General features: G+C 41.6%; 1 protein-coding gene across 1 annotated transcript; it reads left to right on the forward strand.

Annotated features, from left to right (window-relative positions):
- The first annotated feature begins 705 nt into the window (after positions 1–705).
- On the forward strand, positions 706–11,316 carry QDPR (quinoid dihydropteridine reductase). Its single transcript, XM_071743881.1, has 7 exons — positions 706–881; positions 988–1,080; positions 2,410–2,506; positions 4,089–4,229; positions 6,557–6,665; positions 8,566–8,649; positions 10,462–11,316. The coding sequence occupies exons 1-7, from the start codon at positions 795–797 to the stop codon at positions 10,565–10,567; spliced, it is 717 nt and encodes a 238-aa protein (XP_071599982.1). The 5' UTR covers positions 706–794; the 3' UTR covers positions 10,568–11,316.
- Positions 11,317–11,656: the final 340 nt, after the last annotated feature.

The raw sequence follows: 11,656 nt of genomic DNA on the forward strand, positions 1-11,656 counted from the left end.
ACCTGGGTCTGCGAGAGGCACTGAAAAAAAAATGTGGCGACAGGATTTTGCTGGCATCTCATCCGTGCCCAGCTGCCTCCTCTCGAGGTTTACCCCCACCCTGCCTCTAAATGTCACTGCTCTCAGTGCTCCCAGCGCCATCCCTGCTCCTCGGAGCGCTGCCCTCCCGTCTCTCAGCCTCTTCACTGAGGTACTGAGGTGATTTTTGCTTCACCCATACCGAGGTTCCGAGTTACACCCGAGGCACACAGCTCCCGGCTGCTCAGGGGCCGCAGCAAGCGGCGTAATTCAAGCTACAGCTGCCCCGCGGGAGTGCTGAAGAGAAGCGGCCCGAATTGTCAGCGCTTCTACGGTTACCGCTACCCCCGATCTGCAGGGCCCTTTGTAAACCACTAATTAATTACTCCCGGCAGTGTCCCCGGGAGGCCGGTAACACAGTCCGCCGCCGGAGATCCGGCCGTGCGGTCGCCTTTGGCCGGGGGAGATGCCCGCACGCAACCCCCCGAGCCAGGCCCAAGCCCTGAGGCCATTTCCTGAGGTAAAAATCCTGCGGCGGTTCCACCTGAGCCATCAGGACGGGATGAGCTCGGCCGAGCCACCGGGATTTCTCCTCCTCCTCCCGCCACCAACACGGCTCCTGGGAGGGCAGCACCGAACACACCCCCAACCCTCACCACCCAGGGCCGAGAGTGTCTCCCTCCCCGCCCCTGGCCGGGGGCAGCCCACATGCGCAGGCGGGGCCGGGAGGGCGGGGAAGGGAAGGGAAGGCAGAGCGGGGCAGACAGGCAGCAAGCATGGCGGTGGCGGGAAGGGTGCTGGTGTACGGGGGCAGAGGAGCCCTGGGCTCTCAGTGCGTCAGGTACTTCAAGGCGAAGAACTGGGTAAGCGCCAGGCTGAGGGGATGGCGGCGTGGCGGGGAGCCCCCCCCCTCCCTGAGGGGTTCGGGAGAACCGGCCCCTTAACGAACCGTTCTTCTCGTCCTTACAGTGGGTGGCCAGCATCGACCTGGGGGAGAACGAGGAGGCCAATGCCAGCGTGGTGGTGCGGGCGACCGACTGCTTCCCCGAGCAGGCCGAGCAGGTGGGTCCCTGCCGGGGTGCGGGGCGGGCACTGGCCGGGAGGTCTGAGGCGGCCTCCGGGCAGGGAATGCGCCCGTTCCGCTCCGTCCCTGATTCCCTCCGTCCCTGATTCCCTCCGTCCGCCCCTTGCTCCCCCTCCGTCCGCCCCTTGCTCCCCCTCCGTCCGTCCCTTGCTCCCCGCGGTGGGGATGGGTCCGGTGTCAGACAAGGTTCTGTGGGGCTGAGAGGACTGACTGGTGGTGGTCCTGCTACGGTACCATGAACCCCAAGAGAGCTTTGTGCTCGTCGTTTCTTTTTAGTTTTGTTTATGTTTGTTTGGCTTTTTGTGGCTTTATGTTTGTTTGTTTGTGATTTTTTTTTTTTTTTTTTTTTTTTTTTTTTTTTTTTTTTTTTTGTTGGTTGAGTGCATGAATATGCAGAAAGAGCTTGGCCTGGGAATCTGGAGGGGATTCTGCGATAATTTTATCTTTTCGACTTGAAAAGTTGCAGGCTGAATCAGATGAGTATAGTGAGGATGGATCAGGACATCTTCTCTCTGATGTCCTACCTGAGTCCTAAATGTTTTGTGTGTACAGATGGTAGACTCAAAGCATGCAAGCTCCAAGCCCTGATGGCATCCCTAGGGAATGCACTGATTTCCACAAAGGGGAACATGGGAGGGTCAAAATTTGGTTGTTTTTGTTTGTTTGGTGCAATTTGTTGTTTTTTTATATTGTATTTTAATTAAAATTTTCAAATCTATTTCTCCTATGATAAGCTGAATCACTGCCCAGTGTTTTTTATATCTACACAACTCTTAAGGCTTTTCAAGAGTAGTATTGAATGTTTCAACATATTTTACAATACTGAAACTTTGGGAAAACCAATAGATTTTTCTTTTTCTTTTGTTGACAGCTGGATTGTGTGCTTGTCACTTTGACAGAAAAATGATAGCCAACAAATTCATTACCAAATGTGAAGTCTTGTATTTGAAAGAGAAAAAGATACTGGATATCTGAAAGTATACAGACTCAAATTTAGGGTTTAGACTCAAAATCTTGACTACAGTCTAGACAGAAGCAATAAGAAAGCTAATCTTCTGTTGTTCACTTCTTTCACTATCATCAAAAGTGACATCAGTAGTCCTGGGGTTTAATTTCCCATATTAAACAGTACTGTACCCATAGAAGAGTCTGTCAAAAACTAAGTCACAAATAAAACTTTTCTGTTAATGATCTAGGTGAGAGTCAGGTCTTTCAGTCCTCAAATCAGTTATTTCCAGTGCCATCATGCTCTGTGCAATTTGAGTGTTGGTTTTTTGTTGTTTTTTTTTTTTTCCTGTCTATTGAAGGTGACAGCAGAGGTTGGAAAACTTCTTGGTGAAGAAAAGGTGGATGCAATCTTGTGTGTAGCAGGAGGATGGGCTGGAGGCAGCGCCAAAGCTAAATGTAAGCCTTTGGTACATGCATGAAGCAAATCCCAGAGCAATCCTTAAAAATCACAGCAGCAAAAATATTTGACATCATCCTGATTCCCGAGTCCAGAGCAGGGCACAAGCCTAAAAGTACAAAATAGCTCAGTCACAGTGCTGCTCAGTGCTGCTTTGAATTTTTGTTGTCTCTTAAATTTACACAGTGTTTAGTATTCTCAGTCATGCCCTCTGGGGCACCAGCTTTGATCAGAAAAGTATTGATGCACTTTGTGAAGTAGTTCAGTGTTATTATCTATGACCTAACTTTTGTGGAAGTTACCAGTGTCAGGCAAGTCACATAAGACTGGATGGGCAGAAGAAAAGTTTCTTAATTCGTTGCTTTGTGCATAAAACCTGCAGTTCTCTGAGCCAATACTGTGCATCACAGTATCAGGAGCTGTGTAATGAGATGAGATCATGCTACAGAAAAAATCTTTCAGTATTAAAAAAGTTTTTAACCAAGTAATACTCAGAATGAATTTTTATTTTACCCACCAGTGTAGAAATACAAGAAAAGAAAAAAACACCCTTGTTTTCTGTTTGGAGTAAATGTGGTAAAATGGTTACTTTTCTCTCTCCATTCCAGACTGTACATTACAGGCAAAGATATCTTTTTAAAAAGAGATTGTATGGAAAGGCACACACAGTCACACCACAGTTATGTTATGTTAGATTGTTAGTAGTGTGCACCATATTTTAAATGAGGTATTTTGTTGTAACCATTATTTGTAGTCATTTTATTGGTAGGGCAGCAGGATATCTTAGGAACAGTTGTTGGCTTATGTCCTAAGAGTTATGTTTATTTCATCTGGTCCTGTGGAAGCAGTTAATTCTGAATACTAAAATGACTGACATGGCAAGTTACTGTTTCTCCTCTTTTCCCATGCAGATATTGATAATAAAAAACAATGGTGAGAGTTAAAATTGTGTTTTCACTTCAAGTTACTGATGTACCTCCCTCAGTAGCCTGCCCTAGCAGAGGTTGCACTGCAGTGCATAGGGGCACTGGAATGCACACTCAGTACAGTGCAGATGTACAAAAAAATTATATATTTTTTTTATTCAACTTCTTTATCTCTTGGAGTCTTTTTTTCCTGCATACTAGAGGATCATAGCTCTTTTGCAGCCAGTGAGGAAGTTATGGAAAGAGGGAGATCATGCTACTACAAGGTGAGATGAGGCTGATGTGTGAGTGTTGAGATCCTTGACATAGACTGAAGCAACTCTAGCAGGAGTTTCAACAGCTTGGAAATCTCTGACCCATTAATGGAGAGCTAAGGGAACCATCTTCTCTTTGTTTTCTGTTTGTTATTTCTGGGAGTGAGAAAGCAGATAATTGCCCAGAATTTCTGCTGTAGACCTGCAATTCAGAGCCGAAGAGAAGAGAAATATAAAAGACATGAGTTGGTATTTTACCCCACATCACAGTAGGAAATGGTAGGAAGCAAGTTTTCTTAGTTCTGTTGTATGAGGCTGTTGCATTCTGTGTGACAGTAAGGAAGTTAAGACTTGGAAGGGTTTTATTGTTAGCTAATTTCAATAATTCTCTTTCTCATCAGCTTTGTACAAAAACTGTGATCTGATGTGGAAGCAGAGCCTTTGGACATCCACTATTTCCAGCCACTTGGCCACAAAGCATCTTAAAGAAGGTGGTCTCTTGACTTTGGCAGGTGCTCAAGCTGCTTTATCTGGAACCCCAGGTAAAAGGTGACTGCTGGGACATCAGCAGTTACAGCTGTCTGTTGGTCTGAGCATTCTTGTTTGTGAAGCAATAGTTTTACTCTCTGATTTCTTGACACATAGTACAAATGGCAAATTGCAGATGAAACACTTAAAAATTAAGTGTAATTTTACAGGTAGTAATACTGAATCTTTTGAAGCTGGAGCACAAACAGAATCAATATTTGAGTAATTTGAAATGTGAAATGGAGTTGGTTAATATATGATACAGTAAAAAAAAAAAAGTTTAGAGAACAATGAAGAATAGAAATACAGCAAGCTGTGAGTAAAGTGCTTAAATCAAGTTAAATCTTCTGTTTGTGTTCTGAAAGGCATAGTCCTTAATTTCCCAATTTTTTTTGTTGATGACTCTGCTGATTCTGTTAAATGTGCTTGTCCAGTACATGTTCTGATTCCAGTCCACCTTTGTTTCAGACATAAATAAGCTTATTGACCTTTGGTTTTGCCCTCCACTAACTTTTTAATACAAACTTCATTGAATTTTTTCATCTCACTCCTTGCCATGTTGGCATGTGTGGAAGAAGAAATCTGGGAGCAATTTAAAATAAAATTAGAAAAAGGCATCAACTCAGAAGCCCACAGCCAGGGAGGGCAAAGTTTTTGAGACAAAGTACTCTTGTTTCCCAATCCTTTATTAGTGTGACTTCAAAATTTTGATGAGGCATAGGTACTAAAATTTTAAAATATATTATAAAATGTATGAATATTCCCCAAAGCTTTGTATGAAACTGTTCAGGAAAAATAGGTCATATTTTCTAGTTAATGATTTATTTTATATGTTTACAGCTGCATCTGGTGTAGTATGAAGATAAAAGACCTATGAGAATAGACAGATTAATAATTTACTGACCATATTGGCTGACCATATACAAATGAAAAAATGTGAACTCTGGCAAACTTTCTTGTTCTTTTCTGTTTGGGTGGGTTTGAGAGGTGGGGACCTCAACACAGGAATCAAAGTGATTTGCCATGATGTTTTGAACTAGCTGGTTTCAGCAAGTCTGGATTTTTGTGAAAAACACAGTAGTGCTTTGGGCAAACACATGCAACTTATTAACATCAGGGAGAATTGGGAAAGAGTTGTTACTCAACTTGTGCAAATATGACTTGTTAGGCTTGTTACTACCAGACTTTTTGGAAGGAACCATCTTTTTCTTTGCTGTTGGTGGGATTCTTTTTCTTCTATTCTCTAATTCTCTATGGGAGAATTTAGACTCCCAAAATTCAAGTTGAAGGATACTGAGAATTCTGTAAACAGAGAAGCAGTCTGGCAGCAATGGCTTGGAAAAGAAGTATGATAAGGTTTAAGAAGACTTGGGATGTTTGGTTTAGATGAGAGAGGGCAGTACCATAGAGATGCAAATATTTTTATCACAATAACAAAAATACTGCTGCCCATGATTCTTCCTCAAAAATGGATGTTATAAAATATGTTGAATATAATGGAAACATTTCTACAATGCAAAATTATCTTTAACTTTGACTCAAAATGCAACAACTTGGAAGAGGGATTGTGTATTTAAAAAGGTAGCTAGAAGGGCATCCAGTTGTAGTAGACAAAATACATTTCTTTTTCACTTTTTACTTAATCTGTGTCTAGATGGTTTGATAGATACAGACCATGAGACATCTTAGACCTATTGCACCCTGATTATCCAGATCTTGTACCTGACCAGAGTGCCTTATGCTCCCATTTTGGTTGCTCTCACACTACTAAATAATGTCTGCCTAGAAAGCAAAAGTGTTTAAGAAGAGGTTTGCTTTACCTGCAAGTTACCTAGTAATTTTCTACCTTGATTTTTTTCACTTTTTTGGGTTTTTTTTTTAGTTTTCTCTAAAGGGCCTGTCAGATCTGGGCTGCTTGAATTACTTGGAGAGAAATGAGCTGCAAATACCTTAGTTATATTACTGAAATAAATGGATGGTTGCCTTATGAAACTCTGAGCATCTTCACACTTAGGCTATTAGATTTGTAAGGTTACCTCTGTAGATGCTTCAGGGTTATGTTTGGGTAAATAAACTAAAGTCTTAACTGGGTAAGCTGCTTATTTCTGCAACACTGAATAAACTGCATTTTGTGATATTTACTGGATATCTAGTAAGAGCTTTTTGTTTTTTCTTTTCTTTTTCCTTTCAAAATGTACCAAACCATTAATACTTAAAGCTGATTCTGTTCTGGCTGTACTAAGTGGTCTTAATATTCATCAAACAACCCAAGTTTCTATAATACTACTGATACTGAGAGCTGTTCTGATTGTACTCTAACTTGCTTATTTTTTCCTGTTAGGGATGATTGGCTATGGCATGGCCAAAGGAGCAGTGCATCAGCTGTGTCAGAGTTTAGCTGGTACCAATAGTGGTTTGCCACCTGGTTCTGCTGCTGTTGCCATTTTACCGTAAGTGGCTACATAGTTGCCTCTGCCTGTGTTGTTTTATTTAATTACTGATGTAGCCTGGAGTCACATGGATAAGCTTGCCAAGTCCTGCTTCTCACACCTGCTCAGAGAAATGAGGCAATTTGAATGTATGCATTTAATTATAGTGACCCTAACATAGCAAGTGACACTAAAAATTATTAATTTCTTGTCCTTTACTTTGCAGAGCAGTTGTGGATGTAGAGATTAAAATTTGAATTGCTTTTAACTAGTTTAACTGTAGCTATACATTAACGTGTGAAGTTTTTCTTTCTTTTTCCTTTTCTTCCCCCCCTTTTCTTCCCCCCCTTTTCTTCCCCCCCTTTTCTTCCCCCCCTTTTCTTCCCCCCCTTTTCTTCCCCCCCTTTTCTTCCCCCCCTTTTCTTCCCCCCCTTTTCTTCCCCCCCTTTTCTTCCCCCCCTTTTTCTTCCCCTCCCCCTGCTTCCCCCCCTTTTCTTCCCCCCCTTTTCTTCCCCCCCTTTTCTTCCCCCCCTTTTCTTCCCCCCCTTTTCTTCCCCCCCTTTTCTTCCCCCCCTTTTCTTCCCCCCCTTTTCTTCCCCCCCTTTTCTTCCCCCCCTTTTCTTCCCCCCCTTTTCTTCCCCCCCTTTTCTTCCCCCCCTTTTCTTCCCCCCCTTTTCTTCCCCCCCTTTTCTTCCCCCCCTTTTCTTCCCCCCCTTTTCTTCCCCCCCTTTTCTTCCCCCCCTTTTCTTCCCCCCCTTTTCTTCCCCCCCTTTTCTTCCCCTCCCCCTGCTTTCCCCCCTCCTTTTCCCCACCCCTGGGAGTAGTAGAACAGTGAAAGTAAGCTGAGCTATTCAGCACAGTTTTAGACTTAGCTATGTGATGTCAAGTAACCTTTTGCTTTACCATTAAGTTTTCGCTTGGTTAAAGATGCTTCTTCATAAGGTGCTGCATATCTATGGTTTGGTCACTGAGTATCTGTGAAAAGAAAACATTTAGCTTGTATTTGCCTGTTACAACTTTCTTCTTGGTGAGGAAAGCTAGTGAAAAGTGGATGGCCTGGTAGATCTTCACTATGTCTAAGCTTACCAATTCTACTGCAGAAATTAAAAGTACTTTTGCTTGCCATAGCTAGTTCAGGACCTGAAACTTAAGACTAAGGAGTTCCATATGGAGATTTGGAACACCTTCCACCTGAATTCTCTCCTTCCACCTGAATTCTCTCCTTCCACCTGAGTTCTCTCTGTTTTGTTTTCCTCATGCACACCTTTATGTGCACTTCCTCAGGCCAGAGGGCAATGGCATTATAAAAGTGCAGAAGGTAATTGACACCACCTTCTGCAGAGCTTTTACAGGCAGACACCAAGGTCACTGAACTTTTGGGTGTTCTGTACTTGTGTAGTCCTCCTGCAAAAGCCTGTTCTTCAGTGAATCTTTGAGTAATTATGTTTTGGATTTCCAACAGCATCTCGGAGAGATGTGAAAAGTTTGCTGCATAACATCACTGTATGTAGTGTAAATGCATATTATCAAAGTCTAAACTTTGCTTCTGCACTCAGTCTCTGCATTTGCAGCTGGTGTGAGGCTGTTGGAAAGCAATGCTCTGGTGCTTATGTGCTGTGTACATGAACAAGCACATTCCTGCCCTGCCCTGGCTGCATGGCAGAGCCTGGAAGGGGCCTGTGGGCTGAGGGATGCCCATCAGTGAGCCAGGACAGTGAGGGCTTGGAGCTTGGAGCTTCTTATATACATTGAAACCGCATAGATTAATATAGATTCAACTGTTAACACATGTAGAGGGTGCAAGGGAAATCTGTACCACGTGGTATAGAAGTCAAGCATATGTTACAGCAGTGAACAGAAGCAGGTGGTGCTCATCAGGAACATGATGTTTAAATAAAAGGCTTATCTTTTTTCATCACAGGGTTACCTTAGATACTCCAGCAAACAGGAAATCAATGCCTGATGCAGATTTCAGCTCCTGGACCCCCTTAGAATTCATTGCTGAGTGAGTATCTGTGGTAGCTGAGCAGTTCCTCACTGCCCCTCCTGCTGCTGCATCTTACTGTGTGGTCTTTCTAAATGGATTTTTGGATTTGCCTGGGTTACCCTCTCATTGTGTATGTTTCTAAATCATGTCAGGTTTATTGCAACAGGCTGCTTAAGTAGAGAAAATTAGCCCAATTCCCTCAACTTCAGCTTTGCTACACCAGTTATTCCAACAAAGGACATAGCCTGAAGCAGTTGGAAATCAGAGAATCTCATAAAGCCTGTAGGCAAATTAAATTGCAGACAATGGATGCAGGAGTCAGTAGTCTGTCTTAAAGGTAAACTGCAAACAGGCATGGAAACTTGGGTGGGATTTTTTTCTTATCTTTTAAACATGCTTTGCTGGTCAGTCTGTGGTGTGTTAGTTCAATTCTCTCAGCTGCCAAAATTCCTGCTCTTGTTTAGAAGGACTTAGTCAAGATTATTTTTCTTCTGTCATCCACAAAGGCTTGTCCTGGATGATATTGAAAAATGCTGAAACTTCAATTGTATCTTATTTAACAGCAGGCTGAGATTATAAGGCTTACTTGTTCTAATTCCTCTCAGAGAAGCTGCAGCATAAGTACTGCTTTGTAATGTGAAGGGGAGTAGCAAAGATTCTGCTGAGGGTTAGCTGTCAGGTGGAAGAAAGTAAGGATACAACTGTCATACCTGTTTGAGGAAAAATAAGGATGAATCTGTGTTAATACCTTGTAAAGGGCTTTACTCTTACACGTTCTTTAAAGTTGTACAGAAGTGACACTGTAGTTGTATTTGCCTGTTGCTAATTGTTCAGGGAGTGGTTTAGGTCTGAGATTAGATTTCCTTTGGTGGGGTATTTTTTTTTTGGTGATTGATGTTTGTTTAACCAGGATGTCACATTGGGAAATGGCTTTTGTTACAAGAAGCCTGTGTAACTTTTTGATGTCACTTTTTAACACAGGCCCAAAAATTGAATTTAGGTAGCCTAAAAATGTCCAAAAAACCCTTTCTTATGCTCCGGATATTGCTTAGTCAGATGTTGTGACTTGAAATTTTTTAATTTAAATTTTAAGTATTTTTTTTCAGGTTGTATGTTATGGTTTGTTTCTTGGGTTCTTATTCCCTAAACTTTAAGTACGGCTTTGAAAACTGAAAATTTTGCTAACTGTGAAAGAAAACCAGTGAGGAAGAAAATCCAGTGTTGTTAAGTTTTGGTAACATCTGCATTTGGCAAAGGATGTGGAAAATCTTTTCCCAAATGGCAATTGAATTTTGTGCCCTGAAAGCCCTTGTGTCAGATGTGTGAGCCTTCCAGCATGGCAGTTACTCTCCCAGCAGTGTTGGAGTCAGTTTTCAGGCTGATTGACCTGAAAAATGTACACTTTCTGTATTACATTTTGACTAAGGTGTTTGTATTACATTTTGATAAAGAATGTTCTGGTGTGCTAGAATCTTCCTTTGCATTATTTTGGATCTCTTAGGGATTTCTATGCTTCTGCCAAGATCCTTTATATTTTTAAATATCTTCATCTTTGCAGTGGCCTCTTGGCAGAGTAATGAGTTTAGCACCTCTATATTAGCCTTAAACTTATATTCCTGCTATACTGCCTGCAACAAAGGCAACTTAAGTAGCCTCTTCCTCTCTTAATTTTTTTTTATATTAACTTGGAAAAAAATAACTTGCCACTGACATTTTAGGTTCCTGGCCTTTTCCTTTGAGATGTTCTGAAAATCCTGTCAATATATTTGAGAGTAATATTTAATTTTTTTCTTCCTCCTCACCCTGTTTTATCTGTTTCTTTTAAAACAGAACCTTTTATGACTGGATAACAGGAAAGAATCGACCAAACTCAGGGAGTCTCATCCAGGTGATAACTACAGGAGGGAAGACTGAGCTAGTTGCAGCACAACTTTGATTTCAGTCACCTGAGATGGTGGTACTTCAATGAAGGAAAAGCTGTGGAAAAATCTGACTGCCATTGTAATTTGGGTGGTCTTCTGTACCCAGTGATTGTAGTTGTGTCATGAATGGAACCATATTTCAAGTAATATTTCTGTGCTGTCAGTTGTAAGCTATCAGCATTTGTTTACCAGCAAGTATTTGTCTCTAAATGAAAGTTGTAGGCTTTAAAGCCTGTGGGTGTCCTAAATCTGTATGTCAACTTACCTTATTTCTCTGAGGTGGGAATTGTGCTTAATTATGTCATGTAATCACATATATAATGATTGGATTTTTTTCTTGGCAAGTGTTCCTGGCAACTTGCTGTCAATCTTCCAGTAGTCTGTCTATCTTTGAGAATATAACCCCATCCCTGCATATCATGTTGGCTGTGGTTATAGGGAAACATTGCAGTCCTATGTAATGTCCTAGTCTTGTAACTTTTTTTTTTTCATGTGAATGTCCCACTTGAGTTAATGGAACTGTCTAGAGATTACTTGCTTAAGAAGGAGTTCCTGATTTGCCTTACAGTTTACAAGCTGCTATCAGGCCTACAGTTGTAGGACAAAACAGTCATTCTGCCAAATGAGTAGTATGCCTTTGTGTTAGTTGTGATGGTTCTTTTCTTAACAGCACTTTTTCAAAAAGTAGTACTAGAAAAAATATTCACACATATATTTGAATATGGAACTTTTTGTGCTAAATAAAAGTATATTGTTTTATGTACTGGGCTGGCTCCATCACCAAAATCCAAATATGTGGTTAACATTTTAATCAATGTGACTGAACTGCAAGTTCAGGTATGGCAAAGGGTTTCATTTTTTTTACTGCCTTCTGATCATCATTGTAGAATCATGGAATGATTTCAGTTGGAAGAGCCTCACTTTACCTATGTTGTTCTGCTGGATGCAGAAGTGTAGATGGCAATTTTTATACTCAAGAACTGTTAATTCATGAAGCTGCTTTTTATTTTAAATAGAAGATTTGCAGCCATATTGTCTGACCAGCAGTTTCTACAGGCTAAGAGTACAGACAAAATCTGCAAGGTGCTGGTAAGGAATGAAAC

Source organism: Heliangelus exortis, chromosome 4 (assembly GCF_036169615.1).
Source record: "Heliangelus exortis chromosome 4, bHelExo1.hap1, whole genome shotgun sequence".
NCBI lineage: Eukaryota > Metazoa > Chordata > Aves > Apodiformes > Trochilidae > Heliangelus > Heliangelus exortis.